Here is a 27,162-nt window from a genome sequence, read left to right on the forward strand (position 1 = left end):
AATTTGTTGTTGAAATTCGCGTTTTATGTTGCGATATATAAATACATCAATAACTCATATAATTCGGCTTCGATTAGTCCTGATTCATTATAGTTCGGTTTGAAAATTTGAAAAAATAGTACAATTTTTTTTATACGTTATCGTTATATACATTGAGGATTTCGTTATTGCCAAGAAATAGGCAGAATGGACACTATTATATTAAGAAATATTACGTTATTGAAATGTACAAAATAGTAAACAATAGTAAAAAATAATGAATAAATTAAACAACTTTTGTTAATTAAAAAAATACATTTATTTATATCTATTATACATAAAAAGAAATTGAAAAATTTACCATAATTATATAATTTCTTGCATTTATATATATATAAACATATATGAACATAATGTCTAAAATATCTATTTTTTTTTTACTAAATTTCATACAAATTATGATGTTTTTAAATGTACATTTGCCGCACACATATTTATACATTTCGAATAGATTTTAGTAGTTAATGCATTCGTACGTTTGAATCTTTATATTTATTGATGAGTTTGATGTATGTTTATGATCAGAAAAACAATGCAATTTTTACTTCCCCCTTTACAATATATCGTTTAGTATATTCGTTAGATCTGAGACTTTTCTAAAATATTAAGAGCTTGTACTTTCCGGCTTTAAGACCTTGTTTTATTTCATCCGAAACCGACCGATGCGTTGGTCCTCCTAATTACTTGGGTTTCAATACAAATATTCTATTCTACCATTATACAAAATAGTTTATTCTTTGTTATTCGTATATAAGGACTCATATTTGTCGGTTGTATAACAATATGTTGCATATTAGGAACACATTTCGTGTATGTTATTTATTTTTCTAATTACTTTTATTTTTACTTCCTTTGCATTATTTGAAACATTTCTTTCTTTATAGGAAATACTAGAGTTTTTATAATTTAGTGCTCTCGCCTGGAGTTATAAGACTTTACTGCATCACCTAATTAAAAGTTGTAATAACAGTCTATACATCCTATGCATCTTTCATTTCAATGCACGTGTATAATTAAATTTGTTTTAAAAAATCAAAATTCTTTTGTTTTTAATTTTAAGAGAATAAGATCAAATTGACTAGTCTCGGTAGGTAACGAATTTTTCTCGGAAAATAAAAAATATTTGTAGAAGAAAATATTGCAAAAATAATAGGATAATGTTTTCGTAGAGAAATCGTAAACTAAAGTTCGCAAAATGATGAATCCACACTATGTGTGTTATAAGACAAAATTGTGTTTTAGTATTACCAACATTTACATTTTAAACGTTAATTTGATGTCATTGATCGAAAGTCCGTGAATAGTTAATTAAGAAACGTTGGAAAATATGTCATACACATTGCAAATATCGAAATAACTTACTACATTTTTTTCTGTTCGTCACTTATTTTGATTGTTCATTGTTGAATATTAAAAATAACGTTTAAATTATTCAGTTTTCATTTGAATTGCCCAATAAAGTTTAACCAGTTTATAAATATATACAACTATATATATTTCTTTATTTTTGTATACGTGATATATTTAATCGGATAATTTTGTAGATACGCGAAGCTATAGTATGCATAAAATCAATTTTTGAGAAGAGTGTTTCGTGGACAAATTAAGGTTATGGAAATTCTTATACATGCATGCAACAATGTACGCCGGAAACACGGGATGGAATTTATGCAAGTTATCCGTAGGAAATTGAAAAGTTTTATTGTTTTCGGAAATGCAAGGCACGATCGATTTTTTACTTAGAAATCGGAATATTGTATGTTATACAATTTGATTTTAGAAATGATTTGTACGTGATACTTGTCAAGTAACTTACTCCACAAGTTCGCATAAACGAATTTAATTTAATACACATGTTAAAATGTAAGTGTTGTAAAAGTTGCCAAGTAATTGTGTAAATACAATTAATTGGCAATGATAATGCACTTATATCAATTCAAGTAATTTTGTATTTCATTATGACGAAGATTATTACTTATATTTGTGCAAGTTATGTGAGACAATTACCTGTCATGTATTAGAAACGGCTATGTGAATTTCATGCAATTCGGGAAAGTACTTGTAATTGTACAAGTAATGAATATTTGAGAAAAATCAGATTAAACTTATTGAAAATGTATTATGATGATAATGATTAAACCTATTAATCAAATTTATTAAGTATCGAGTTTGATTGAATGAAAATTTCTGTACTTGTGCAAAATGAAACGTGACAAGTACGTAAAAAACGAGTATCTGTTGTTTTTTGTGTGTGTTCTAGTTACAATGCATTGTTAATTTACTTGTCGAGAAGCCAATAATGTGTAGACTGTTTAAGAAGTTGCACGAAACATAAATAAGGTGATTAATCCCATTAATTAGTTACTCGTCTTTACGTCTCGGTAATCTATTTGTACTTGTGAAAGTCATGCGGGACAAATACTGTAAGACGAATGTTTGACAATTTGCACAATTTTCCAAGTAAGATACAATGCGTGGTTGCCTTAATATATAAAGAGTAATGCTCGACTAATTCCTATTTTTTTACACTATATTGGAGATCAGACAACATGTTTTTTTACTTGTAAAAGTGGCATGTATTTACATCTCTGTCTAATCCAATTATATTTGATAACTTGTACAAATTGCAATGAAACGCATCTTCTAAGTCTTATTAATGCATAATTATTTACGCGATATTATAGAATTTGATAATTTATATAGAATTGTGAAAATCATATGAGGCAAGTACTTGAATAAAAAAACTTCTGCAAATTGCCGACTTGAATATTATGATTAATCTTAATAAGGATTTACATAAATGTTGGTATAATTCGTTATTTTTTTTTGTACTTTTGAAAGTACAAGTACTTAACGATGGGAATTAAAAAAAATATAACTTGTGCAAGTAGTCACCAAGTAAGTAACCGACTTAAATAGTGTCATGTTGTTAACGAATCTTAATAATTATTTACATAAATGTTAGTATAATTCGGTAATTTACATGTACTTGTGAAAGTCATACGGGTATTTATAGCGCACTTGTGTTTGTGAAAAACATTTGACGACTTGTACAAGTTGCTAACTGAGGTACAGGGTGCAGTAGTCTGAAGAAGAATGCACTATTACGATGATTAATCTCATTAATTAGAAGGTCTGTGGACTGGGAGGGCGATGGGAACTTTCGTGTGAATCAAGGAGGCACTTGGTGCTCCCGGCAACAATGGCTCCGGCTGCATGCCGTTTACTTAATTCAACTTCCTGTGACAAATTAATAAAACATTTACATCTAATTTGAATTCAAATAAAGCTTCCCCGTCCTCTCATTTCTTCTTACTGTACTGCTCGTCCACGCATCACAACAATCTCCGTTCGCACGCTTTTCGTCCTGAGAAAATGATTCGAATGGTGTGTCTTTTCCTTTCGCCAAAAAAAAAAAATTACAAAAGAACATGAATTCGAGATCGTGCGTGTGGAAAGGATGCGACGTCCAGGATCAGATCCTGCAGACGCTCAAGCACGCACTCTCGCACATGCACACAGATACCCGATCACGTGTCGCAGATGGCAGTGTGCGAGGAGCGAGTGCGTGTGTAGTAAAGATCGCAAGATTATGAATGAAACATGCGGCCTTCGTCCTTGCCGACCTCTCGAATGGGGAACCCCCACCCCGTCCCGAAAACTTAATTCATAAAATTCCAACGCTCGGCACAGCAGACCGCGCCATCCCCCCTTTAACCCCCCTCGCCCACATCCAGCGCACCGTCCCACGTCCCTCCAAACCCCCACTCCATCCCATCCGTCACGTAAACCACACACACACATACATACAAACACATTGCCCCCTCCCCGTCGCGCACACCTCGAGCAGCCGGCTTCATTGAGTAGACCGAAAAGGCGTGAGTTCAGTTGTAAAATCATTGTTGTCTTGTGAAGGTTTACGTGACATCGAGGATCGGAAAATAACGCCTCTTCTTCCGATTCGATCCGTCAATGTTTTACATAACGAAAATACGCAATCAGAGTGTGTGCCTTTTTGTGGAATAACTTGCGCCAAAACAAAAATTAATCAAGGTGAGAGTTCCGTTGTTGTTTGTTGTTTTTGTTATTAAATTTCTGCCAAGTCCGTCCCTGTCTCCCACTTGGCGGAATCCTAATTAAGGTTTATTATAACCGCGCTCCGGTTTCGCAATTAACGCAGCAATCATCATAATTTAACGTTATTTCAAACTGTTATTGTTATGATCATCACAACAACATCATAATGATGATGATGATGATGATTATCACAACGACGTCGGTGCCAGATCATCGAATTGGCGAATCCGCTGATGAATGTGAAACGCGTCCGGCATATTTTGCATTCCGTTCCATTTCCTGATCGGCCACACATTCGCAGTCTTTCCAATTACGATTTGCGAACCTTTAAAAAACACACACACACAGCATTATTTATCATTGTAATTGGACAACGTCGCATTTAAAAACCAAGGTGAATTGTTTGATCATTTACAAATGCCGTAAAACATTTAAACTTTTTTTCTTTATTTTCATTTGAAAATTGCAATAATTGACTTTTCTCATAGGTTGGAGAGGAAAACGATTCTGATTGAATCATGTAAACAACGAAATTTCTTTGTTGTTACAAAAAAATCTGTTCTTTTTGTAGAAAGTGCACCGAATAGACCAATTGTAATTTGTTTATGTGGAATTAGCGAAATAATTTAATACTCGCATCGGTTGCACTTTCCAACGGCGAAAGTGCCTCATCCGTGGATTATTTTGCAATCACCATTGTTTACTTCCTTTCTGTCGTTTAAGTCCGCTTCTCTCAGCACATCGTGAAGTAAAAATAATACTATTACAATTTCAATGCAGTCTACATCATTTTTTAATCGTCAACATATTTTGGAAATGATGATGAAACGAGATTACTACTACAAACTTCTGCAATTACCAACGTCGTTGCAAGATGACGTGACGTGAGTCGAAGCGAATGAGACTCGGATATTTGTAATCGGAGAATTCATGAATGAAACTCCGGATATTATCGAAAACTGACTGTACTATTGATCAATGAAACTGCCTTATCTATTGATTCATTTTGAAATTGGGCACGATAATTATTAATAAACGAGAGTTATTATTAATATGTTAGATTAAATGGAAATCGAAATGATTGTGAATTTCAAGTTAGCTAATTAATAAATAAAAAAAAACTCTCGTACTTGAGAACGCGTTGAATCACCATTGTTCTTTCTGTTGCAAATTACAATTGTGTGTTTTCCTAGTCTGATGTTATTTTTCTGGGAACTGAGCGGTTATAAAATTGTTTGGAGAAAAGAGCTCTAAGTAACTTGAAAGAGCATTGAATTATTTATAATTTTCGCGAGTGTTGCAATTTGCGTCACGGAATCCGCTTATAGAGAGTGTGTGTGTGAGAGAGACAGAGATTGAGTTTGAGTGAAAATAATAATGTATTTCGGTCGGTCGGGACGTAGAAGACGGAGGAGGAAGTTCTTTTCTCGCCGCTCTTTCAAAGAGAGACGAAGTTCCGTTTTCTGCGGCTCCGCGGGGGTGTAGAGGCGTCGGAGGCAGGAAGGAAATTTAAATTGGAAGCGAGAGAAAAAATGCATATACATACATATATATATATACACACACATAGTGTGGAAGAGAAAGGGAGAGAGAAATCAACGGGTGGAAAGGTTGGAAAGAGAAGGTGGCTTTGATGTACGTGTGTGTATTTTCCAGGCGGCGATTTCCCTCCGGTGGAAACGGTTATTTTCACGCGGATCGGATCTGTTTAACGTCGATTTGCGTCGGCCGGAATAAACACCATCAAAAAGTCGAGACCTCAAAATAATTCGGGCTTCGCAAGAAGATCCGGTTTGAACTTCAAGCAGAAGGTGCAGGAAAAAACACGATTCTATTTTCGTGAATCTAATCAATCCAGTGGACATCTGCACTCTCAGCAAAATGATTACGTTCACCTCTTTGGAGAAAATACCTATTTACAGTCTTTGGAAACAGATTTTTTTTTTATTCAAGAGGAATAGAAAAATGCCATCATTTTGGTGACACCGCGTCCCACGTTCCTCAATATTGATTATGTTCATTCGATCAGCTGTTCCGAATTAACAACAGTTTTTGGTCACCTCTGGGTGGGTTTCGATTTCCCAAGATCTCCGAAAACTATATCCTCCGATGGGAACTGCTGCTCTCTTATGCAACAACGCTCGAGATGTGTGTGCGTGTGCCTCTCATAATATAATAATACTCTCTGTCGCATCCCGAACGCAAATTACGCTGTTATGCAATCTCTCGAATTACGATGTTGGCTGGCTGGCATCATCGACGCTCCAGATTAGTTGCAAAATATTTGGAAACGTTATTTCTAACATAAACTTTTACTGTCCCTAAATATAATGCTGCATCCATACTATGCGCGATTTGCAACATGCAAATCAGTTGTGCCAATTAGCTTAATGAACTGACAGCTGTAATTGCACTCTGAGCTACCACGTGCACCAACTTAAATACTATTACGTCACCACATTTACTTACTATACTACCTTCAGGGGAATTATTTTTATGAAGATTCACGTGTAACACATTATATTTACGGTTGGCGTTTAAAATTATACAATTTAATTAATTAATTAAAAATCGTAATTAATATGAAAGTAGCAATAATTGTTTACTAAATTAATCAAATTACATTTAATTAAAAAAAACAAGTTATGATGATCGAATATTGAAAATATTTACATTTGATTTACAACTTAATTTGAGCGTCTAATGGAATGAAATTAAAGTGAAAAATTTAAATCGAATCTACAAAAATTTCTGAATTTCATGTATGCAAAAAATGTAATTAGTAAAAGGACATTGTTAATGAAAGAGACAGAAGAAGAAAAAAAAATACAAATGGTGTGAAAATTTTGAACTTTGCCACCGTTAATTCGATTTTAATTTGAGCTCGAAAATAAATCGAGCGCTTTGTGTGTGTGTAACAGCGAGAAAGAAAGAGTGAGCGAGTTAACATTGCGATTCCTTCCCACATGGTTTCCTGTCGCGTTGATTAAACTACATTCAGGACAATTAAAATTATTTCAATCGAGCCAGGAGTCCGTAAAATGTCAACCGACGGAGCACGATGATGGTCACCATGGTGATCATATGGACAATGTCGCACTATCAGTAATCCCTTGTTATTGATTAGTTATAACTGATGATCACCATGGTAATGACGTATGTCCATATCGCACTATTAACGATAGTTATTTATATAACAATAAAGGCCATTAGCATTATCGAACAAAAATAATGCAGTTATTATCTTTGTGATCCTATTAATAACTAAATTCCTAATGGCCTTTGGAATATGAAGTTGTTTGGTTATTGTTTTTGTATTTTTTTTTTTAGAAAATGCGTATTTTGCAGATTAATACTTTGAGTGAGAGTAGCAAGTGCGTTGTTTGTTTCGAATTAAGTGTGTGTGTAGGAATCCATTGGCGAGTCGGGTGTATGGTTGATTCGAGTTAAAGAGAGAATATGTTCCACATGGCCTACGCAGCTCGTTCCATTCTCAGAGAGAGAATTTAAGTGAAAATATCGAAATAATGGGGGCGTGGGCGGAGCGCAGCTAAATGTACGAATGATTGAAGAAGAAGTAACGAAGAGATGAACTTAAGAAAAAAGAAATAAGTACAGAAAGAAGGGACTTGTTGGAGTTGATCCGTGGTCGCGCCTCGGCGATAATTCCCTAAACTAATTGGAATAAATTTCAATTGGTAAGAAGGAAAGAAAGTCGTGTGGGATGGTATTCAGATGAAGCAGTTTGGGAATCGTTTTTTTTCTTCTTGTTGTAAACATCAATCGCAAATTGATGGACACGTCGTATGGACGATATTATATAATATCACAATCTGTAATATAATACTCAATGCAAAGTTGTATGTTGTAAGATTTGCAGATCTAAGTAGTCTTAACTGCAATGCTTTTATTATGCTCTATATATACAGGTATATCAAATAGTATTATAACATTAACGATAAAAGTATTATTTGGAAATTGTCATTTGACGTTCTTATAAGTTATTACCTTAATCGAAATAGTGAATATATGTATGTTAACATTTAGAAGGAAATATTGGTACCAATATTTTGAAGTAAGTTGATTTAGTTGACTTATAAAGTTTATAGATTTAAAGAACTGCGTACATGCTATACGTGAATTGAAACATAAATATCTGTCTAGTGTACAGACTGGTGTTATAACATCGAAATTTAACTGTCAACAAATAAAAAGTGTTTCTGTTTCTACATTGATATTCTTAAAAGTATATTATATCTATCGAAATATCAATCGAAAATGAATAGTTTAGAAGTATTATTACAACCTTAACTGAAATAGGGAAAATATAGATATCAACATTTTGAAGCATTATTGCCAACCCTAAATATAATCCTTCTAAATTAATTTGAAGAAACATCAAACGGAAATCAATAGTTTAGAAGATTTAAATCGGTAAATGCTAACGGCTATTTAATTTATAATTAGAATTAATGAGATTTTCGATGATCATTCAATAATTTTATACTCGTTCTATGCAAAGTTGGATGTTGTACTTGTAAGTTTTGCAGATGTGACGAGTTTTCATTGTAATTCGAATAACATTAATTTATTTTATAAATTGGGTTTTATTCAATGAAATTTTTCAATATTATAGAAATTAAAAATATTTATGAAATCCGTTAATTTCTTTCCTAAGTCTAGTGTTAAGTTCAATAGGATTATTACCAACGATTATTTTCACAGTCTCTAAATATAATGCTGTATACACATGTGATATTTTAACTAAGTATTAAATAAAAGCAGCATTGAGATGGACTAATGGATGAAGATCAGTAGTTTGTAATGTATTGGGCTAATCTGATCTTCCGGATTTCAATGATTGTAGATAAAAAATATGGATTTTTAATATGCGTCTAGTGGAAATGAAATAGCAATGAGTAATCCAAATTTGTTTTTTTGTTGTTGCTTGTTGTTGTTTAGTGGTAAACATCAGTCGGAAATTGATATTTTCGGAGCTCGCGCGCTCGTTACGCAACCCACTGATAAAGTCGCACACAAGTGCTCCGACATACGCGTACGTATACATACGTACATACACACGCACACAGTAATCTCATTTCCGTTACACTTAGCTCTTAAATGGCGAGTGAGAGAGAGCTGTGCGGCCTCATGCATGCACTTGATATAGGTTCGGGTTTCGCATTTCCGGCCAGTTAATCCACTTACGCCGAGCCGAGCGACGTGGCCAGAAAACAATATATGCATGCGCACCTCGAATCTAAGAGTATGTAGAGTAGTAGTATTAGTCGTAGTAGGCATTTGCAGGTGACAAGTAAATAGGCAAACACAAACAAAACGAAATCCTGGACCGAAATCTTGTGCACCTGAACAAATCTTACACACAACGACGAGCTTATCTTCGTTTTTCATTCTTCTCCTAAGGCGATCCCCGCATGGGCGTGCGTGAGCCGAGAGAAAGAAGAAGAGAGAAAGATGAATGAATGGTATTTAAATATAGCCGCAAGCACCGGAAGGAAGAAGGACGTCAGGTATAGTCCAGCTGGTTTTATTTTTACCGGAACGAACCGCTCGCAAACATCCCTCTACCTCTTTCTCTCTCTCTCTCTCGCTTACTCACACACTCTTCCTTCTCTCTGTCTCCTATATCCGGACGCACAATGTGTAACGGAAGTTGTTAAAAAAAATATTGCCCCGTTTCCGAAAACCGATTTCAATGATGCCCAACAAACAAAAGAGAGGCCTGTGCAGCAAAGGAACGGCAAAAAAACGGAAGGATTTGTTTGAAATAAAACAAGCGCCGTTTCTTCTGCTGTTGCTGCCATTAACGTCGCTTCAATTCGGTTCCTGTAATTCAAGAAGCCAAGAAAGCGATTCGAATTTCACACTCGCTGTAATTACAGTACGCACGTAACGAAATAACTATTATGTATACTTAACGAGATGAAAGCAGATACTCTTTATTCGTATTGGTTGCGCTTTGCTCGCCAACGACTCAACAGTTTGCTGTTCAACTTTTAAATATCAACGATCAATTAAATTAATGTTAATTTAAAAAAAAATAGAGAGTTAATCAATTTTATGTGTTTTATTGATTAATTACCATAAATTAAAACATTAAGGATGGAAACAATAAAATTAGATTCAATTAAGATGTGGATCCTGTTAATTTCTAATTTCATTTAAAATTTATTGTGATAGGTAATTTAGAAAGTTTTTGTTTTATTGAATAATTATAATAAATAACAATAACAAGCATACATTCAAATATATTCTGTTTTATAAATTTAGAAATACTTTTTGTTCATAGAAAAATGACCATAAATAACAATATTATTGATAAATGAATAAGTGTTTACAACTGTTGCTTATTTTCATGATATTAACGAATATTAAGCAATTATTTGTTGTTCCATTCTATATTGGTTCCTTTATTTAATTTTAGAATAAAAATCCTTGCGAAGATTTTTTTTATTGAGTATAAATATTTTACACTTCAGAACTTTCGTTGGAATCTGTAAATTGCTGTCTGAATGTCATACTGTTTAATACTTTGTGATCTTGAGCAGATTTTGTTTTCGGTAACCTGGATTTTATTACTAGTTGTGTTTGTTTTTAGCCCGAACGTGATTTTAACAGTTTAATGTTCTACCTAGTGGCATACCTTATTTTATTTGATCTCTCTAAATCTTGGATATGCAATGTTTGGTTTTCGTCTACTGCTATTTTTTATTTCTAAAAAAAACATTTCAATGTTTACTTGTTTTGTTAAATAAATGATTGTATTTTGAATTGAAAAATGGTTTGAAAAATGTGTAGAATTGGATGATGGGATTAATTCAGTTATACTTGTTCGTTGGATATGCAACCGATGGAACTCGCTAATCTTAATATATATATGTTTTTGGCTTTCAGACGGCTGCGTGGACGAGTTACTAGGACGCCAGGAAATAACAACAAATGAGTCGTCGATTATGTGGCTACTAGACTTCCCCCAGATCCATAACGGTAAGCGCGTGCGGTCGGAACCCTCGAACGTTCAGCCATTATTCAATCCTTCGATAATTATCAATTCCATCCAGCAGATTGCGGCGGTGGAAGAGTAGGTAGATCAGGAGGAGGCGGTAAACAGCTGTGCTTCCGGTACTACAGGCAGAGCAGTTTGGATTACGTCGGTCAAACGCAACCGCTGATCATCAAGGATCCGCCGGACAAGTTCCGGAAGTTCATTAAGTTCAAGGCGAAATCTGGCGGCGGCATCGAGAACGATGCCTTCCAGGACGAGGACCACCACACGAGGCTGCTCAAGTGCTCAAATTCGTTGGAAGATTTAAGCGCGGGCGGAGTCTGCGGCGCTGGAGGTGGCGCCAAGAAGAAGCCCTCCTCGGGGTTGACGAGGTCGGAGAGTGCGAGCGGCACCAAGAAGAAAATCCGTTCCGCCAAGTCGCCCAGCAAGGATTACTTCCAAATCTGGACGGCTAGCAGCAGCAGTAGTCCGGAGGAGGAGTACAAAGCACCTCCGTTACCACCCAGGAGTTTGCACAGGCCGCTGGAGCGTTCCAACGCTTTGCCTCCAGTACTCAGACAGAACAAGCCGAAACCAGTTCAGAATCCTGAAGACACCTTCAGCTTCGATCTGATCGACACGGATGAACCACCTCAGTATGATAATAGAATAGTGATCGGTAATGACAACTACATTAGCACCAAGAGCAGCCTCAGCTTGGAGAGCACCAGCTCCACCAGTAGCGTGGAAGTGATAGAGCCTTCGGCAGAGCTGGCGCTCAAACCACACAAGAAGTTGAGCAGGCAATCGGAGGAGGACTGTAAGCTGACGCCGCTCCACGCGAAACCGCACAATAAGATTCTTGCGCGTATTTCCGGAGTGGCCGCTTCCGGTTCAGCATCCGCCTCCGCTCCCGTTTGTCCGCCAACGCCGACGCATCATCGAAGACTTAAAGTGAACCAGGAGCTGAAGCCGCCCGGCTTGAAATCCGATCTAGGAATGGAAACAAGCGCCTGCGGGGCCACCGCTTGCTCGCAGCAATCGGAAGCCGTCGGAGATGACCCGTTTGCCAATCCAAGATTCAGTTTGCGCGCCTTAACCGAGGTGCATCTGGATAGGACGAACCAGAACTGCGAGGATGGCGAGGCCAGTGGGATGGCCTTTCCTCTCAGGCATTTGGCCACCACCAGGTTACCATCCATACCGGAACGCAAACATAAAGTGTTAAGCGTGGCTGAGGTGCCAATGGAACCTCACGAAGATCCCTTACCTCCATGTAAGTGGCATCAATTGTCCTTTAAACTATCATTTACTCAAAAACAATTTCATTTTTAGCATGGGAAGCAAGGATGGATAGCCACGGTAGAGTCTTTTACATAGACCACGCGACGCGCACCACCTCTTGGCAGAAACCCGGAGGAAGCGGCCTCGCAGCTGGTGTCGCAATCACCGGAGCGGAGCAGCAGCGCAGACAGCTGGATAGGAGATACCAAAGCATTAGGAGAACCATAAGTTCGCAACGTATCGAAGATGGAAGCGAAGCCTCGCCTCCGGGACTGAAGTTATTAACGCGCCCTGATTTCTTCACGGCTTTGCACATGAATCAGGTATGATATATCTGCAACGATTACCATTTCAACAATTTAGTGATGAATGTTAACTTTTGCAGGAAGCTTCGTCTCTTTACAACCGGAATCCAAGCCTGAAGCATATGATCGGTCGCATCCGACGCGATCCAACCACCTTCGACAAGTACCAGCATAACAAAGAGCTCGTCGCTCTAGTCAACATGTTTGCTGATACCTCGATGGACCTTCCGGAGGGTTGGGACACGAAGAAGGATAGAAATGCGAAGGTAAGCGTAAACCCACAAACGAACACTTAACATTACTAACAAAGTGACAACCCGCCGCGCAGCAATTCTTCATAGACCACACGAACAAGAAAACCTCCTACATGGATCCCCGTCTACCCACCACCGATCCCGTGGTCTATATCAGGCGCATTTCAGACCTCGACAACGTGAGTTTCCCACTAAAACCTATTAACATATTATCACTTTATCTATACTCATTGCTCTATTAACATATTATCTATATTCATTGCTCTCTCGCATTTCGTAGGCTCCGATTCCTCCTCCAAGACCAGCGGCCGCCGGACAAACCTTTGTGCCCTCTTGCAGCGGCTCGGACGTCCCTGTAGCCTACAATGACAAAGTAGTGGCGTTCCTACGGCAACCAAACATATTTGACATCTTGAAGGAACGACATCCACCTGTTGGTACGTCGACGACGCTCCGCGAGAAAATCAACGCCGTGCGGGTGGATGGAACGTCCGCATTGGATCGCCTCTCCCACGACGTTCATCTAATTATCTTGCTCAGGTAAATACCAGACATACAACTATGTATCTAATATATACGCATATACAGTGTGGACAAAAATATATATATTTGTAACTCAAATTATTCGCCATTTTGTTTGGTCACGTGGTCAATTTCAAAACTAGTATTTTAAGTCTATGAAAGTTTTTTCTTTGGAATATTTGATTAAGTTAAAAAAAAACTAAATTACTTTATTACATCAAATCCACAAACGATTATTAACAATAAACATTTAAAATTGACGAAATTCCATCTTATGAGAAACTGTATTGAAAATATTCGATTTGAAATTTAAAAAAATATTTTTTTGGACCATCCTGTATATATTTGTCCAAAATTGGAACTTCTTGGGCGGAAATGTCGCGGCGATCTTTCAGTGAAGTCGCACGTGTTCAATTATCATTTTCGCCAGCCTCCGCGGCGATTGCATGTGAATATAAATCGACTATATTGGGATATGAGCTATTTTATATTTACGGACGTGCGCTAACTCTTTAATCTCACCTTTATTTATCTGGACGGACACGGTTCCGATCCGCCGTCTGTTTACTAAAACATTTTCAATTACTAAATGTTATACGAATATTGTATGAATGTACTATATATGCAACCGGTGAAGCTTTTTCGAAAAAAAGAAATATTCTGCATTTACTATTTATTATTACATTACATAAACCTAAATTCCAAATTAAATAAGCTTATTTAAGTTATATAGTTTACAATATTATAATTTAAATAATTCAAGTTGTTACCAATAAAAAAAATAAATAAAAAAATGTTAGAAATATCTTGAAATAATTACGAGAATAACTATTCCATTATTATTTGCTTTAAATCTTTAGTAAATTATAAGTTAAACAACTTTATCATTTTAGTAAATACTTTGTCAGGTATCTTGGAAACTTAATTTACTTATTAAAACGAAATAATTTGCGAGTCTGTGATATATTTTATAATTTATCTTTTATATATATCACGTTTTTTTGTTTGCAATAAATTATAATTTTGAAACATTAAAGATGTATAATTTTAAAATCTATATTTGATATATTACAGTAATTTAATTGATAATTTTAATTAATTGAGTTTTAATCGCCTAAAGGCAATTCATCTATATTTGACTTAATAACTCGAGAACTTAGTAAAATATGTCGGCAATTTAATAATGTGATAATATTAATGTTGAATATTTTGGGAATGCATTTAATTTTATCTAAGATATTTTCAATTAGTGTTCATTTTTTATATTCATATATTAGTAAATATGTCATTCAATTATCGCATAAACTGAGTATACATACTTAAGTTGAATTATTAAAGAGTCTATGCAAAACAATTAAGTCTTATTGGGCCCTGGACAGTAATATAACTTGTAGTGTTTGTGATTATTAAAAATATTCACAAAGTAAAATTCAAAATTTAAGTTTTCATTTTAACAATTTATAATATAAATAATAATTGATATTTAATATTTCTTTGTATAGAAATATGTAAGACAAATTAATAGTCAATCATGTTCAGACATGATGTATGATTCATCGTTAGTTAAACACATTAAGTCAATAGTTGGCAAACATAGCTGATCTTTGTAATTTACATTCCAACAACAGATCTTTTCTTTGGTAAATCCTAAGTTGATTTCCAACAAAAACTAATATTATCCGTTTTACATTTTTCACTATGCTGTTGATTCCATATTTTTCAAAAAATTCTTAAACAAAAATGTACATAATATATATGTATGAAAATGAAATATTCAAAAACAACATTTCGAACCGGATCTTTAAATGAGTTAATAAAAAAATCTTTAAAATTATTCCTTGGTAACATATTCGGATTTTATGCAATAAATTGTAAAATTTATTTTTAGAAAAAGACCATTCTAATGTTTCTAATTATTTTGATATTTGTAGGAAGTGAAAATTACGATAATTACGATGTGTTAAGTAGACACTTCTTTGCGAAATATATTTTAATTATGTTTTTGCCACTTTATATTTTTGGGAAAGTTTCTAATGGTCCATTTTCGCACATATTTTTCTTTGACTTATTTATTGCTTTCAAGTACACTCATTTATTGCCATTTTAATTGAATAACCGTTAGGAGACATGGGGCCGCATTGGAAAATATGGATTAGAGTGAACGTTTTTTTTTGTATCATGTATTGCGGATAGATTTCCTTAACCGTTTTAATATCCTGCCGCAATAAAGAGCCGCGTCGCTAACGGTCTTTCATTAATTAATTAATTTCGTTCCGCGTTTTCACGTCTGCTTATTTCCAACATTTTTATTTCCCGGATTTACATGCACCGAAAAAGGGCATTACTAATAACCTTGAGTTATCTATTTGTGTTTAGTGGATCTTCATCGTTTTATCTTCGCGTTCGTCGTTAAAGTGGACGGTAATTAGTAAAGAAAGATGTTTTACAAGACCGTTTTATGGGGCACATAAAGAAGAAGCTCAATGATGCGGGATCCTCCGGACAATTAATAACTATTAACGAAGCGAGGCGCTCACCCTTCTGGTATATCCTTTTTCAACTCGTTCCATTTCTCTTCAAGAACTGCATTCCAACAATAAGAGTTGTAGTACAATGCGTTTCGGGCGAAAAATGGTATTCCGGTATTAGAAAGGGGGTAGCAAACCTAACGGTACCGAACACTTGTCCCCCAAACTACCTGTTCCCTTTCTTGAGGAAATACTCATGGATTCTTCCGTTTCAAAATTATAAATGCGGAATACTTGAACTTCGCATGAAGAGGTTGTATGTTTTTTTTTCTCGTTTTGAAACAACACCGGAAACAGCTGCGGAAATACGTTTTGCAACGTCCGCTCCCTTTGTTCGTTTCGCACTCCTCCAACGGAAAAACAATTGCATTTGGATGAGGGTCGTTAGTTCCTTCTTTATGTGCATAGTTGCATCTACTCCCTTTTAACAATTCGATAAAAGCTTCGAGAGACACTTAATCCGGTCGGTCGTTAACTTCTGTCCCGAATATTTTTATCCGGAGGATTAACTTCGGTTTTAAATTCCTTTTTAATGACGTCCTGGAAAACATCTATAAATGGGCAGTCACAAGCAATTATATTTCCAGTGGCATTTTCTTACAGATCATACGATTATCTAAGCAATAGCGAAAGTTTATTTACATTTTTAAAGTAGAGAAATGTCTATTTATTTCAATTTTTCATGACATGAACAAAAGTTAATTATACAATACGGTCGATATCATTGTACGTTCGTACGGAAATTTGTACGTTAATTCATACTCAATGTACGTATTATCGAACGTATGTTAAAATGAAGTGCGTTTAGAGCTCTGCAATTTGGCTTTTTATAAATTATAGGAGCAGGTTACCAATTGATTTTTTGTTATGAAGGAAAAGGTTAAAGTTAAATTATTAAATGGGACGATAATCGATTTTCCGCGATACGAATTCGGTGAAAAATTCAAACGTTGTTTCTCCATCCTCGTTTCCACAGAAACTAAAATGTAACTTTGAAGTAAATCCATCGGCGCTTTGGCAATATTTCCATTTGAAAATTGCTCTTGCTTCTCTATTGAAGTGACTTATTTCAGTTGACTTTCGCTCCCTCTTATTATTATTATCATCTTTTTTTCATTTTCTTGTTTGTTTTGTTTCACTTCTTTCGTTTTCGCTTTGGCAACTGCGAAGAAAAATATTTTCGCTCCACATTTTCTCTCCATCTTCTTCGCACATTTGCACCATTTTCCGAATGTATATATATTATAAATTTAGTTCGCAACTTCTGTGCTGTTGCTTCTCTTCGCCTTGCGACACCAGAGTACCAATTAAAAATAGATCCAAGTGGGCGATTATGCTCCTTTAGTATAAATCGTAGCAATCCACGTTGCGTCCATAATTTATTTCCATTTCAAAAGAAAAATGAGAAAAACTATCCATTTGTCGGAGTGTTATAGAAACGGTTGGTCGTTTACGAAGTCGTTTCAGTGAAATGTGTGTGCTTTACATTGCCGTAACCCTCGGCACTAAAGGAGATCTTCATGCACTAATTGCGCCACATGCTCGCCGCAAAGAGTTAATAACGAAATTATGCAAAGCAGCGCGTGTATTATAATATATTAAATGGCCACAAAAAGGAAAGAGAAAAAAAAATTGAAAAAAAATAAACTATGCATACATAACAACGCGCAAGGTTCAACTCCAATGATTTGCATTGTTACGCCTTTGTTTCTTGTTTTCGTTTTGTTTCGGGGAGGAAAATTGGATCACGTCCATTTGCGACACCTGAAAATAAAGCGATACGATACGCGCAAAATAAAAACAAGAAGTGTATCGGCCTTCGGAAGCGTTAAATCGTTACATATTGTTGTTGGATCTGTTCTATTTGGGTTCTCGAGCAGAGGGACGTTAGGCAACGGTTAATTCAATTACACCTGCGACGTAATATCGTAGCGGAGATTTGTAGATTACAAGTAATGGGGATGAGCACGAGGAGGAGATGAAGATCAGGAAGGGAAAATAGTTGTGCTTGTAAATGCGCGATAGCGGAAGATTCATTGTGAAAGATGCAGCTGCAGCATCACTGTGGACGATGTAGTAATTGTAACAGTAACACGTAGGAGATGGTGCTGAAAGATTAGGATTTAAGGTAGTCGAAGGAATAAAAAGGAACGGGATTTCAAGCCGTTTTCTTTCTTTTATTCTCTCCGAAATGGAAAAATAATATTCAGGTGAAAGAGACCGTCTTTTGGAAGATATTCAATATGTAAACTGTCAACAACATTAGAGGTTGTCATTAACTAAAATCTATTATTGTTTTTGTGCAATTGAACAAAACACTTGTAACTAAAGTAACACCTAATGTCAATCTGACATTAAGTGATGTCATTGTCATGAAGTATTAGTTATTTTATTATGCTTGTGATCTTTTTGAAATGGAGTAAAAACAACACAAGCTTTTACTACTATATTTTTTCATAATCATTCTATTTTAGAAAAATAAATCAAGATGAATGCATATTCTTGTTAATTGCTTTATAAATTATAAATTAAAGTTGTCAATAAATTCGTAATAACTTCGTAAATTTCACATTTGTCATGAAGTTGTCAATTATATATAGTCAATTATATATATTTATATAAAAAAAACTTTTAAGCGAAACTGTATATTAGAGTTTGTCAATAATACAGTTTTATAATATAAATTTATTTTAAAAGTTTTAGTAAATATTTGTCAAGCAAGTAAAATATAATTTTCCATTTTATATTTAAAAATATATGTAACTAAATAGACGTAACTCAAATGTTCGAATCAAAATCTTTCTACCGGAATTGGAAATAATCAATGATGACCCGAATTTAAAGCTTCCGTCTCGTTTCCTATTTACCTTTTTCTAATTTCATTTTTTTTTGTTGTAATTTTAAAAACTTAAAATTTAAACAAATTAAGGTTAATCGTCTTGTATATTATTATTCTTTTTTATAGAAAAACCTCGGTTTGCGTTTCAATCGATTGCGCAAATTTGCGTTTCAATTAACGGAGACGCCGTGCCGTGTTAATTGATGTGCCAATTGCGAGACTGAACAAGTTTTAGAAAATCGACTTGCTTAATTAAATTCACTAAATTAACTAATTGAGCAATTCGAAATTAAATTTACAATTTTATTAGCGTTCCGCAGAATAATTCAGATGTCCAATTGGCAGACGGCCCAACTATTTATATTTACCCAGCTGCATACTTGAAACGGTCTTCGCAAATTCGTATTAAAATTGCGGCTCGTTAACAACTTTTTGTTAATTGCGAGATTAAATGAGTTCGCTTCCGGTCGTTGCGTGCGAAATGCGAAGGGCGCTTCCGTTCCGCGGATGGGTTTCGAGCGCGTCTAAGGGCCGAACCCTAGGATGTGACGACCTGATAATTCCCTTGAACGATTGTTAATTGTGTTCTTCTGCATTTTTATTTTGTTATCGGTAAAGGATCTGCTTTTTTTTTGTGATATATTATCTCGTCTCGTTTTTCGTTATTTTCGGTCCCCACTACGCCGAGGGGGGCCAGGACGACGATAATAGCTTGCTCCGAGTGAAGTGTATTATACTATACTCCTCCACGGCGTCGGGTGGTGTAGGTAGTAGTAGTTGTAACCGCAACTGCACAACACGCATTATAGACCGAACGCTCTTCACCACAGTCGATCGGTCGCACTATTCCGAAGCGGTGGATCGGTCTCCTGCAGTGTTTATTCCCTCTCAATACAAGCAAGTGCAAGCGCCGATACTAAAAACAGTGGATATTTCGAAATAATGAGATTTTTCCGGAAACTTCTTCAAAGTGTTTACGGTGCAACGGAAGTGCTAGTTCTTTGCTTGCTCTGATTTCAAGAATTTGGTATAATGGGAATAGTGACCAAAACGTTCGGGATCATATTCAGCCTGTAAGTCCATCATCTTATTTACAACAATTTGAATTTGAATATTGAACTTTGTCTATGACTTTCCGTTACATTTAACGTCGGGTTACAAATAAGTTCAATAAATTACGTGATAAGCGTTTGGTAAATACTATTTCGCTTCTTAACCGAAAATGCACATGTGGAGAACACTTGCTGCAGCTTCCCGATGGATACTTCTATGACCTTGGGGTGAAAAGGGCGCTCGTCTATAATTAAAATTGAATCATCATTTAGGAAGAAGTTGCGCTGCGGTGGTGTCTGTAGTAGTTGTTACAGCGATGCTTCGGGCCCCCAAAACACGAGCAAAAGAATGGAGCGTCATATTTACCACGCACCAGATTCCCGGTGCAATGCTCCTATCAACTAGTTTACTTCGTTACTTCTTTATAAACTTATCTATCATTATTATAGTTTCACGTAATTACGAATCAAAGTTGAACTGTCTTGTTTTTTTGCTCTTTCCTGAAAATTACTTCATCGCTTCGAGCAGATGATCCATTCTACATATGACTAATAATAATTGATGCAATTAATTGTTGTTACGTGAACGACGACAAGATTAAATCGTTTTCCGTAAATAAATAAATCAAAACGCCAATTCTTATACCGGATAAACAATTCGTTTTACAATTCGAATGTGTGTCGAGTGTTTAGATAAGGCGAAGCATGTAATCATTCATAAGTAAATAACGATTTGTCAACATTACAATTATTTTTTTTAGGCATTACGTTCGATTTACAATTTACATTTTAACGGCAAAATAAATGGATGTGTCATTGATGATCGCAGCTGATCACCAATATTTTGGATTGTTTTGTATTCGAAAACAAAGTTGCGTTTAACATAAATTGATCATATTTTCACAATAAAATTAACAACAACATAACATTGTTTTGAACATAATTTCATAAACTTAAAAAGAAACATAAAAATTAATCTATTTTTTTTTAATCCTTAAAACTGGATATTGCGAGTTAAAGAATGTTGCATATTTATATAAATGCATTTATTTTTGTGTGATCTCGTGACTCATGCGATATGCAGATATAATTATTTTTTTCAAGTTAAATTAATTCATATTAGTGTAGTTTTAATTACTTTTGCCGGCCCGAAAATTGAAGTGATGTCATCCTTGTGATAGAAACAAGAGAAGAGTAAAAGGGAGAGAGAAAGACGAACAATTTGAAAGTATAAAGTTGTAGTTTATTTTTTATGCATATTTGTTAAAAATTCTAGACGTAAATCATGACTAAGTTTTTCGATGAGAGTGACCTCATGTCAAATCGCGCTTGCTCTTGCCTTGCAATTGTTTCTGTTGCACTCGAATCACTTTCAGGCCTTGCATCACGGTTAACGGCGATCATTTAATTATTATTTAAGGCAGTGATCGAATCGTTTGTTCTTTCTCTTTCTCTCTTTTGATCTGTTTGTTACCTTACATCGCAAAGTGTGCAGTAAATTGCCCTGCAATAATTTAAAGTTGAAACAAAAGATTACGTACACGCAACTGTGGATGGATGATCGGGATGTAAAATCTATTCGGATTATTGTTTATTTCTGTTTGCATAGATACGTTGAGTATTCGACCTTCTTTAAGTTAAGTAGCGTTAAGATTACAAAATGTTACGCTTGCTTTTTATATATATTTTCGCTTCCGAGCGCGCTAAAAGCCCATTAAAAAGTTTTTTTTTAAATGGAATTTGACGCGAAATCCAGCATTTCGTTAATTGGTTTGGTACACTGATATAAGGATAATTGCCGGAACGTTGCCATGGAAAATTTAATCTGAAATAAAATGCGCGTTCGGTAATACGTACATGATTAGTTCAGTACAAATATCCGTACGAACATACAATGTCAGTATGGAGTATTTATATTAGTCCGTGTTTTATCAAAATTAATAAAAAAAAAACAAAACGGTTTAAATGAATGAAATTAAATTGAAATAGTAAAACGCACAAATATCAATATTAAGATACAATGTCAGTGGGACAAGTTGGCTGCTGTGTATATTTTGTATTTGACTTCAGTTTATGTCTGATTAAAGTGTTATCAGTGTTTTTTTTAAAGATTTAAGAACATAAATAAATAAATAACGTAACATATTACTGAAATAAAAAAATGCTGCAGTATTCCAACTGTAAAATGTACGTTCGTGTGAATATAGAGTACGTTCGTGCGAACTAAAAGAGAAATTGGTATCAAATAAATCGTAAGTTAAATTTATTAAGAATTTATCTAATAAAATGTGTCTATACAATATGTAAGTTAACTGAATGCTGGCTTTATATCACTTTTTGGTATAGAACATATCATATTTCGAGCGGAAACACACAGGTCGTCGGTCTTTACAGGCTTATCTGTATTTGATTTTTTTTTGTTGGTTTGGTTGATTGCGTTTCGACTAAATAATTTTTAGTTGAAGATAGATTTACAAACTTGAAGATAGACGATTTTACGTTCGGTTGTGTCGCAAAAGAATCCACTTATGCGTATTCTGTTATTTCTCTGGTTTATGCATGGAAAAGTAGTCGATCGGAAGGGAAGGTCGGGCAATTAAAGAACGAAGGAACACGCAAATGCTTCTTTCTCCTCCCGTCCACCTCATTAGGTTTGTTATGTAATGTGTATGTGCAAATTGGAAACAATGCGAATGGAATGGAAAAAATACATATAATATATAAAAAAGACACGTGTGTGCATTTGCTGTAAACTTCGCAATGTGAACCGATTTCTTCAATGTTCATTCTTTTTGTTGTTGTTGTTGTTATTGTTTAATCTTTGTATAAAAATTATATTGAAACGAGAAATGAATAATCCGTTCGGTCGAAACGCATCAAAGCGTATAGAGTAATTACACCTTTACCTCGAATTTAGATTGTCCGTTCCGTTGCAGAAGAAATCTATGTTTGATTTTATTTTCATTTATGCTTGAACAACGAACACATTAATATTATAATCTGCCCTAATTAATTAATAATTTAATTAGTGCAGCGTTAAACTAAATTTTAATCGGATTTGAATTCTCAAATTATTTATTTTTTGTTGGGTTAATGTGCACGTGTTGTTTTTTCTTTCTAGTCGAGCGATTAGAAGAGAAATTCGCGACTTTCCTTTCGCTATAAACGCTGATCTGGGGTAACTTATGTAATTTCCCCTCGTTGCTTGGTGGAAAAGAAAATGCACTATCAATGTTGTAAAAATTCTTTGAATTTAAAATAAATTGTTTTAATGTGAAAATAATATATAATTTCGAATATAGCAAATTGATTGTTCTTCAATTCCAAACAGAATAATTATCTATGATTCATTGTATGCAATTATTGTCAGTGAATACGAAATCGATATGTATATATAATTATTTGTTATTAAATTTGATGGGTATAATATAATAAATTGCTTTGTCCTCTTATAAAAGATGCATTCACATGACATATGACATGCGAAGTTAAACCTAGTGAATATCACAAAATTATAAAGTATTAAATATAGTGACATACATTATTGAAGTTGTTATACATGTCAATTAAAGACAATACAAATATGTCAAAAAGTTAGTTTTTCAAGACTAACCAGACATTTTAAAATTATTTCTAATTTAGAAATATTTTTTTAAAATGAATATTTAGTTTTTGTGTCATTATCAACGATTTCTATAACTACGAATTGGATCTGTGGAGTGTAGTGTTTATACACCAGTGTATTACATTTAATTTTAAAGTTGGCAAAATTACAATGATCTTTTGTTTTGAAATACTAACTGTAAATGTCTATTGTTCTATTTTTTTGTTTTTTTTTAAAGTTATTTAAGTAAGGAACAATTAGTTTCGCGAATTTCATTTAATTGTGTGTTTTTTTATTTACTTTGGATTAGTTTAAACGCGTGAGGGAGAAATGTAATTAGATCGCATAGAAACGTTTCTTCGTGTTTTTTTTCTTGTGTTCGAGAGCATTTCGCTGTAAGTTTATAAGAGCGAAACGCGCTAAATCTGAAGCGGCGTGGTAAAATTCGTAGATTAATTAATGTATTAACCTAGTTTCCAGGCGCACGCACGATTACAATGCGATGCGTCTCTTCTTTACATCTATCACCCTCGATTGACGCAATCATTTCTTTCTTCATCATCTATATGCTTTTGTTCTTTTTGCAGCCTGTTCGAACATGAGATTATGTCGTATGTTCCGGCCGTGTCGTCGACGTCGTCTTCATCGTCGTCGTCTTCGACAACGACCTCTTCGACGACAACAACAGCAGTCGCTCCTTCTGGAAGAAGTCCAAGAGGGTCACCTCAGCCATCTCCGGTGGCGTCGCCGGGCTTGGGCAGGCACAGGACGCAGGCGCCACACCGTAGGGACTTCGAAGCTAAGCTGAGGAACTTTTACCGAAAGTTGGAGAGCAAAGGATACGGCCAGGGTCCGGGCAAGTTCAAGTAAGTGAACGATACTGGTTGTAAAAGAATTTTGTTTCTTAATTTGTCTTTACTTTTTGCAGGCTTCATATTAGGCGAGAACATCTGTTGGAGGATGCGTTCCGCAGGATAATGTCGGCCAACAAGAAGGAGCTGCAAAAGGGTAAACTGTGCGTGGTGTGGGACATGGAGGAGGGTCTCGATTACGGCGGTCCGTCCAGAGAATTCTTCTTTCTGCTATCGAGAGAACTCTTTAATCCCTATTACGGACTCTTCGAGTACTCCGCCAATGACACCTACACTGTCCAGGTATCGCCGATGTCTGCATTCGTTGATAACTACCACGATTGGTGAGTTTAGTTTTAGTTACTATCAGATAACAAATCAATAGTAATTATCAAAAAATATAAATATCATCCTAAAATATTACACATATTTTGTGTATAAAGCAGTGCATAAATAGTTGATTATTAATAATGTGTTTTTTGTTTGTAGGTTTCGGTTTAGTGGTAGAGTGTTGGGTTTGGCGTTGGTCCATCAATATCTTCTGGACGCTTTCTTCACACGTCCTTTCTACAAGGCTCTGCTGCGCCTTCCCGTCGCCCTCTCGGACTTGGAGAGCCTCGACTTTGAGTTCCATCAATCGTTGCAATGGATCAAGGATCACGACGTCTCCGGCCAGGGCGAACTCGAACTGACGTTTGCCGTCACCGAAGAGGTGTTCGGGCAGGTGCTAGAGCGCGAGCTCAAGCCGGGCGGTAGGAATGTGCCGGTAACGGAAAAGAACAAGAAGGAGTACTTAGAGCGAATGGTCAGATGGAGGTTGGAACGCGGAGTCGCCGAGCAGACGGAGTCTTTGGTAAGAGGATTCTACGAAGTCGTGGATCCTCGGCTGGTCGCCGTCTTCGATGCCCGCGAACTCGAGTTGGTGATGGCCGGCACCGCGGAGATTGATCTTCACGACTGGAGATCAAACACCGAATACCGAGGTGGATATCACGACGGTCATCCGGTAGTTCAATGGTTCTGGCAGGCCATAGAAAGGTACGTCCTGATACCAATTATCCTATCCTCAATTCTAATTCATTGTTTCTTGCAGATTCACCAACGAGCAGCGTTTGCGACTTCTTCAATTCGTGACAGGCACGTCGAGTATACCCTTCGAGGGTTTCGCGGCTCTCCGGGGCTCCATCGGACCCAGGAAATTCTGCATAGAAAAATGGGGGAAACCCAATAGTCTACCTAGGGCGCACACCTGCTTCAATCGCCTCGATCTACCTCCTTACCCGACGTCCGAGGTCCTCTACGAGAAACTTCTGCTCGCCGTCGAAGAGACCAACACATTTGGCATCGAGTGAGCGCCAAAAGAAGAATCACAATAAAAAAATAAAATATGAACACTTGAAAGCGATTAACCAAAAACCAAAACTAAATAATAGTAACAGAAGTACGGAAAACCAGAGCCAGAGTGACGGTAACGGACGAGTACGATGTGCACATTGCATTATTTATTTCGGAGCGGAGAAACGCCAGTGCCAAAATCAGTTCTTCTTCGTGCAGTTTCCTAATTTAGTTACCGGCAACAAGAAATTATTTTCGAAATATAAAGAATATAGAAGGAGAAGAGAAAGCGTAGAATACACGTTATTGTTTTATATATATTACAATTATTATGTGATTGTTACGAGTCTAGTCATTATTATATTTATATAATATATGTATTATTATTACTTATTTACGTTGTTGAAGAGAAGAGGTTTATGTTTTTTTTTATTATAATTATATATGTCTAACGAGTTTCCTTTTTCTATTCGATCGATCATTGTTTATGATGGAAATTCGTTTGTCCGCATTATTCCTCTCGCCTCGTCATAATGTAATTATTACTTATTTATTGTTTCTATTTATGTATGAGTGGTCGTGTGGCTGTACTCCTACCATTAACTACAATTACTATTACTTCTGCTGCTGCTACTGTTATTATTACTACTACTATTATTATTACTTTTGTGAATAAGTTTATGTTTAAAATAACTGTATTGAATCTGGATGCTCTGCATTTGGCACGCTCCTCGACCACCCTAAAAATAAGCAACAAACAGTTGCACCACTGATTTATGTATTGTTATTGCGGTGGGCGAGCGAGCGAGAGAGCCAAAATGTCGGAGAATGAAAAGTAAATAAACTGTACGTCTCTGGGTGCGTGAATACGTATGTCTGTAGGTATGTATGTGTATGCATGCAAACATTCCGCAGCGGAGGGGAAAACAGATGAATGCAGTGAGATATATGCAGATGAAAAGAATGGACAGTGAGGAGGAGGTGGGCAAATTAATAAAAATGCGACTAGTAAAAATGACTTCTTTATTTCTCACTAAACAAATAATGATTGGTAGACCTTTGCAGCAAATCAATTTGGTTTTAATTTCGTAATAAATTTATTATTTACAATCTTTCACATGCCGACAATGAGTAAATAGTTTGGAGAATATAACAAAATATGACAATGAGCGGAATAGTTTCCCATTGGAAACTTTCCAAATTACAAAATATATAAATCGGTAAATATTTTAATTAAGATATGTTAGTTGCCTATAACAACGATTCTTAAACTGGAGGCTGCGAAAATATTAGTATTTTGTAAGTTTTGATGTTACAAATAAAAATAGTTTTTAAAAGTCTTTGTTTACGATTTCTTCACTTTACAAATATATATTAAATTCATTTTGTGTTCATTGTATTTCGCATCTGTGCTGTGCATTTTTTTCTAAATGATAAAAAATCAAATTTGGTCATCTATTTCGACG

The 27,162-nt window shown here is 35.5% G+C and overlaps 1 protein-coding gene across 3 annotated transcripts in view; it reads left to right on the forward strand.

Moving 5' to 3' along the window:
• Positions 1-26,038, forward strand: part of LOC108568971 (E3 ubiquitin-protein ligase HECW2-like) — a 35,349-nt gene extending 9,311 nt beyond the window's left edge. The window contains exons 2-11 of one of the 3 annotated variants that reach the window (XM_017930324.1): positions 11,032-11,124; positions 11,199-12,398; positions 12,458-12,729; positions 12,792-12,977; positions 13,040-13,144; positions 13,246-13,505; positions 24,098-24,376; positions 24,439-24,705; positions 24,851-25,399; positions 25,455-26,038. In XM_017930324.1, the coding sequence (XP_017785813.1) occupies positions 11,032-11,124; positions 11,199-12,398; positions 12,458-12,729; positions 12,792-12,977; positions 13,040-13,144; positions 13,246-13,505; positions 24,098-24,376; positions 24,439-24,705; positions 24,851-25,399; positions 25,455-25,713 (3,470 nt within the window). In that variant the 3' untranslated portion in view covers positions 25,714-26,038. The remainder of the gene's footprint in view (positions 1-11,031; positions 11,125-11,198; positions 12,399-12,457; positions 12,730-12,791; positions 12,978-13,039; positions 13,145-13,245; positions 13,506-24,097; positions 24,377-24,438; positions 24,706-24,850; positions 25,400-25,454) is intronic. The other 2 variants (XM_017930325.1, XM_017930326.1) reach the window with 2 other exon arrangements.
• Positions 26,039-27,162: the final 1,124 nt, after the last annotated feature.

This window comes from Nicrophorus vespilloides, unplaced genomic scaffold (assembly GCF_001412225.1).
Source record: "Nicrophorus vespilloides isolate i.1.1-1 unplaced genomic scaffold, Nicve_v1.0, whole genome shotgun sequence".
NCBI lineage: Eukaryota > Metazoa > Arthropoda > Insecta > Coleoptera > Silphidae > Nicrophorus > Nicrophorus vespilloides.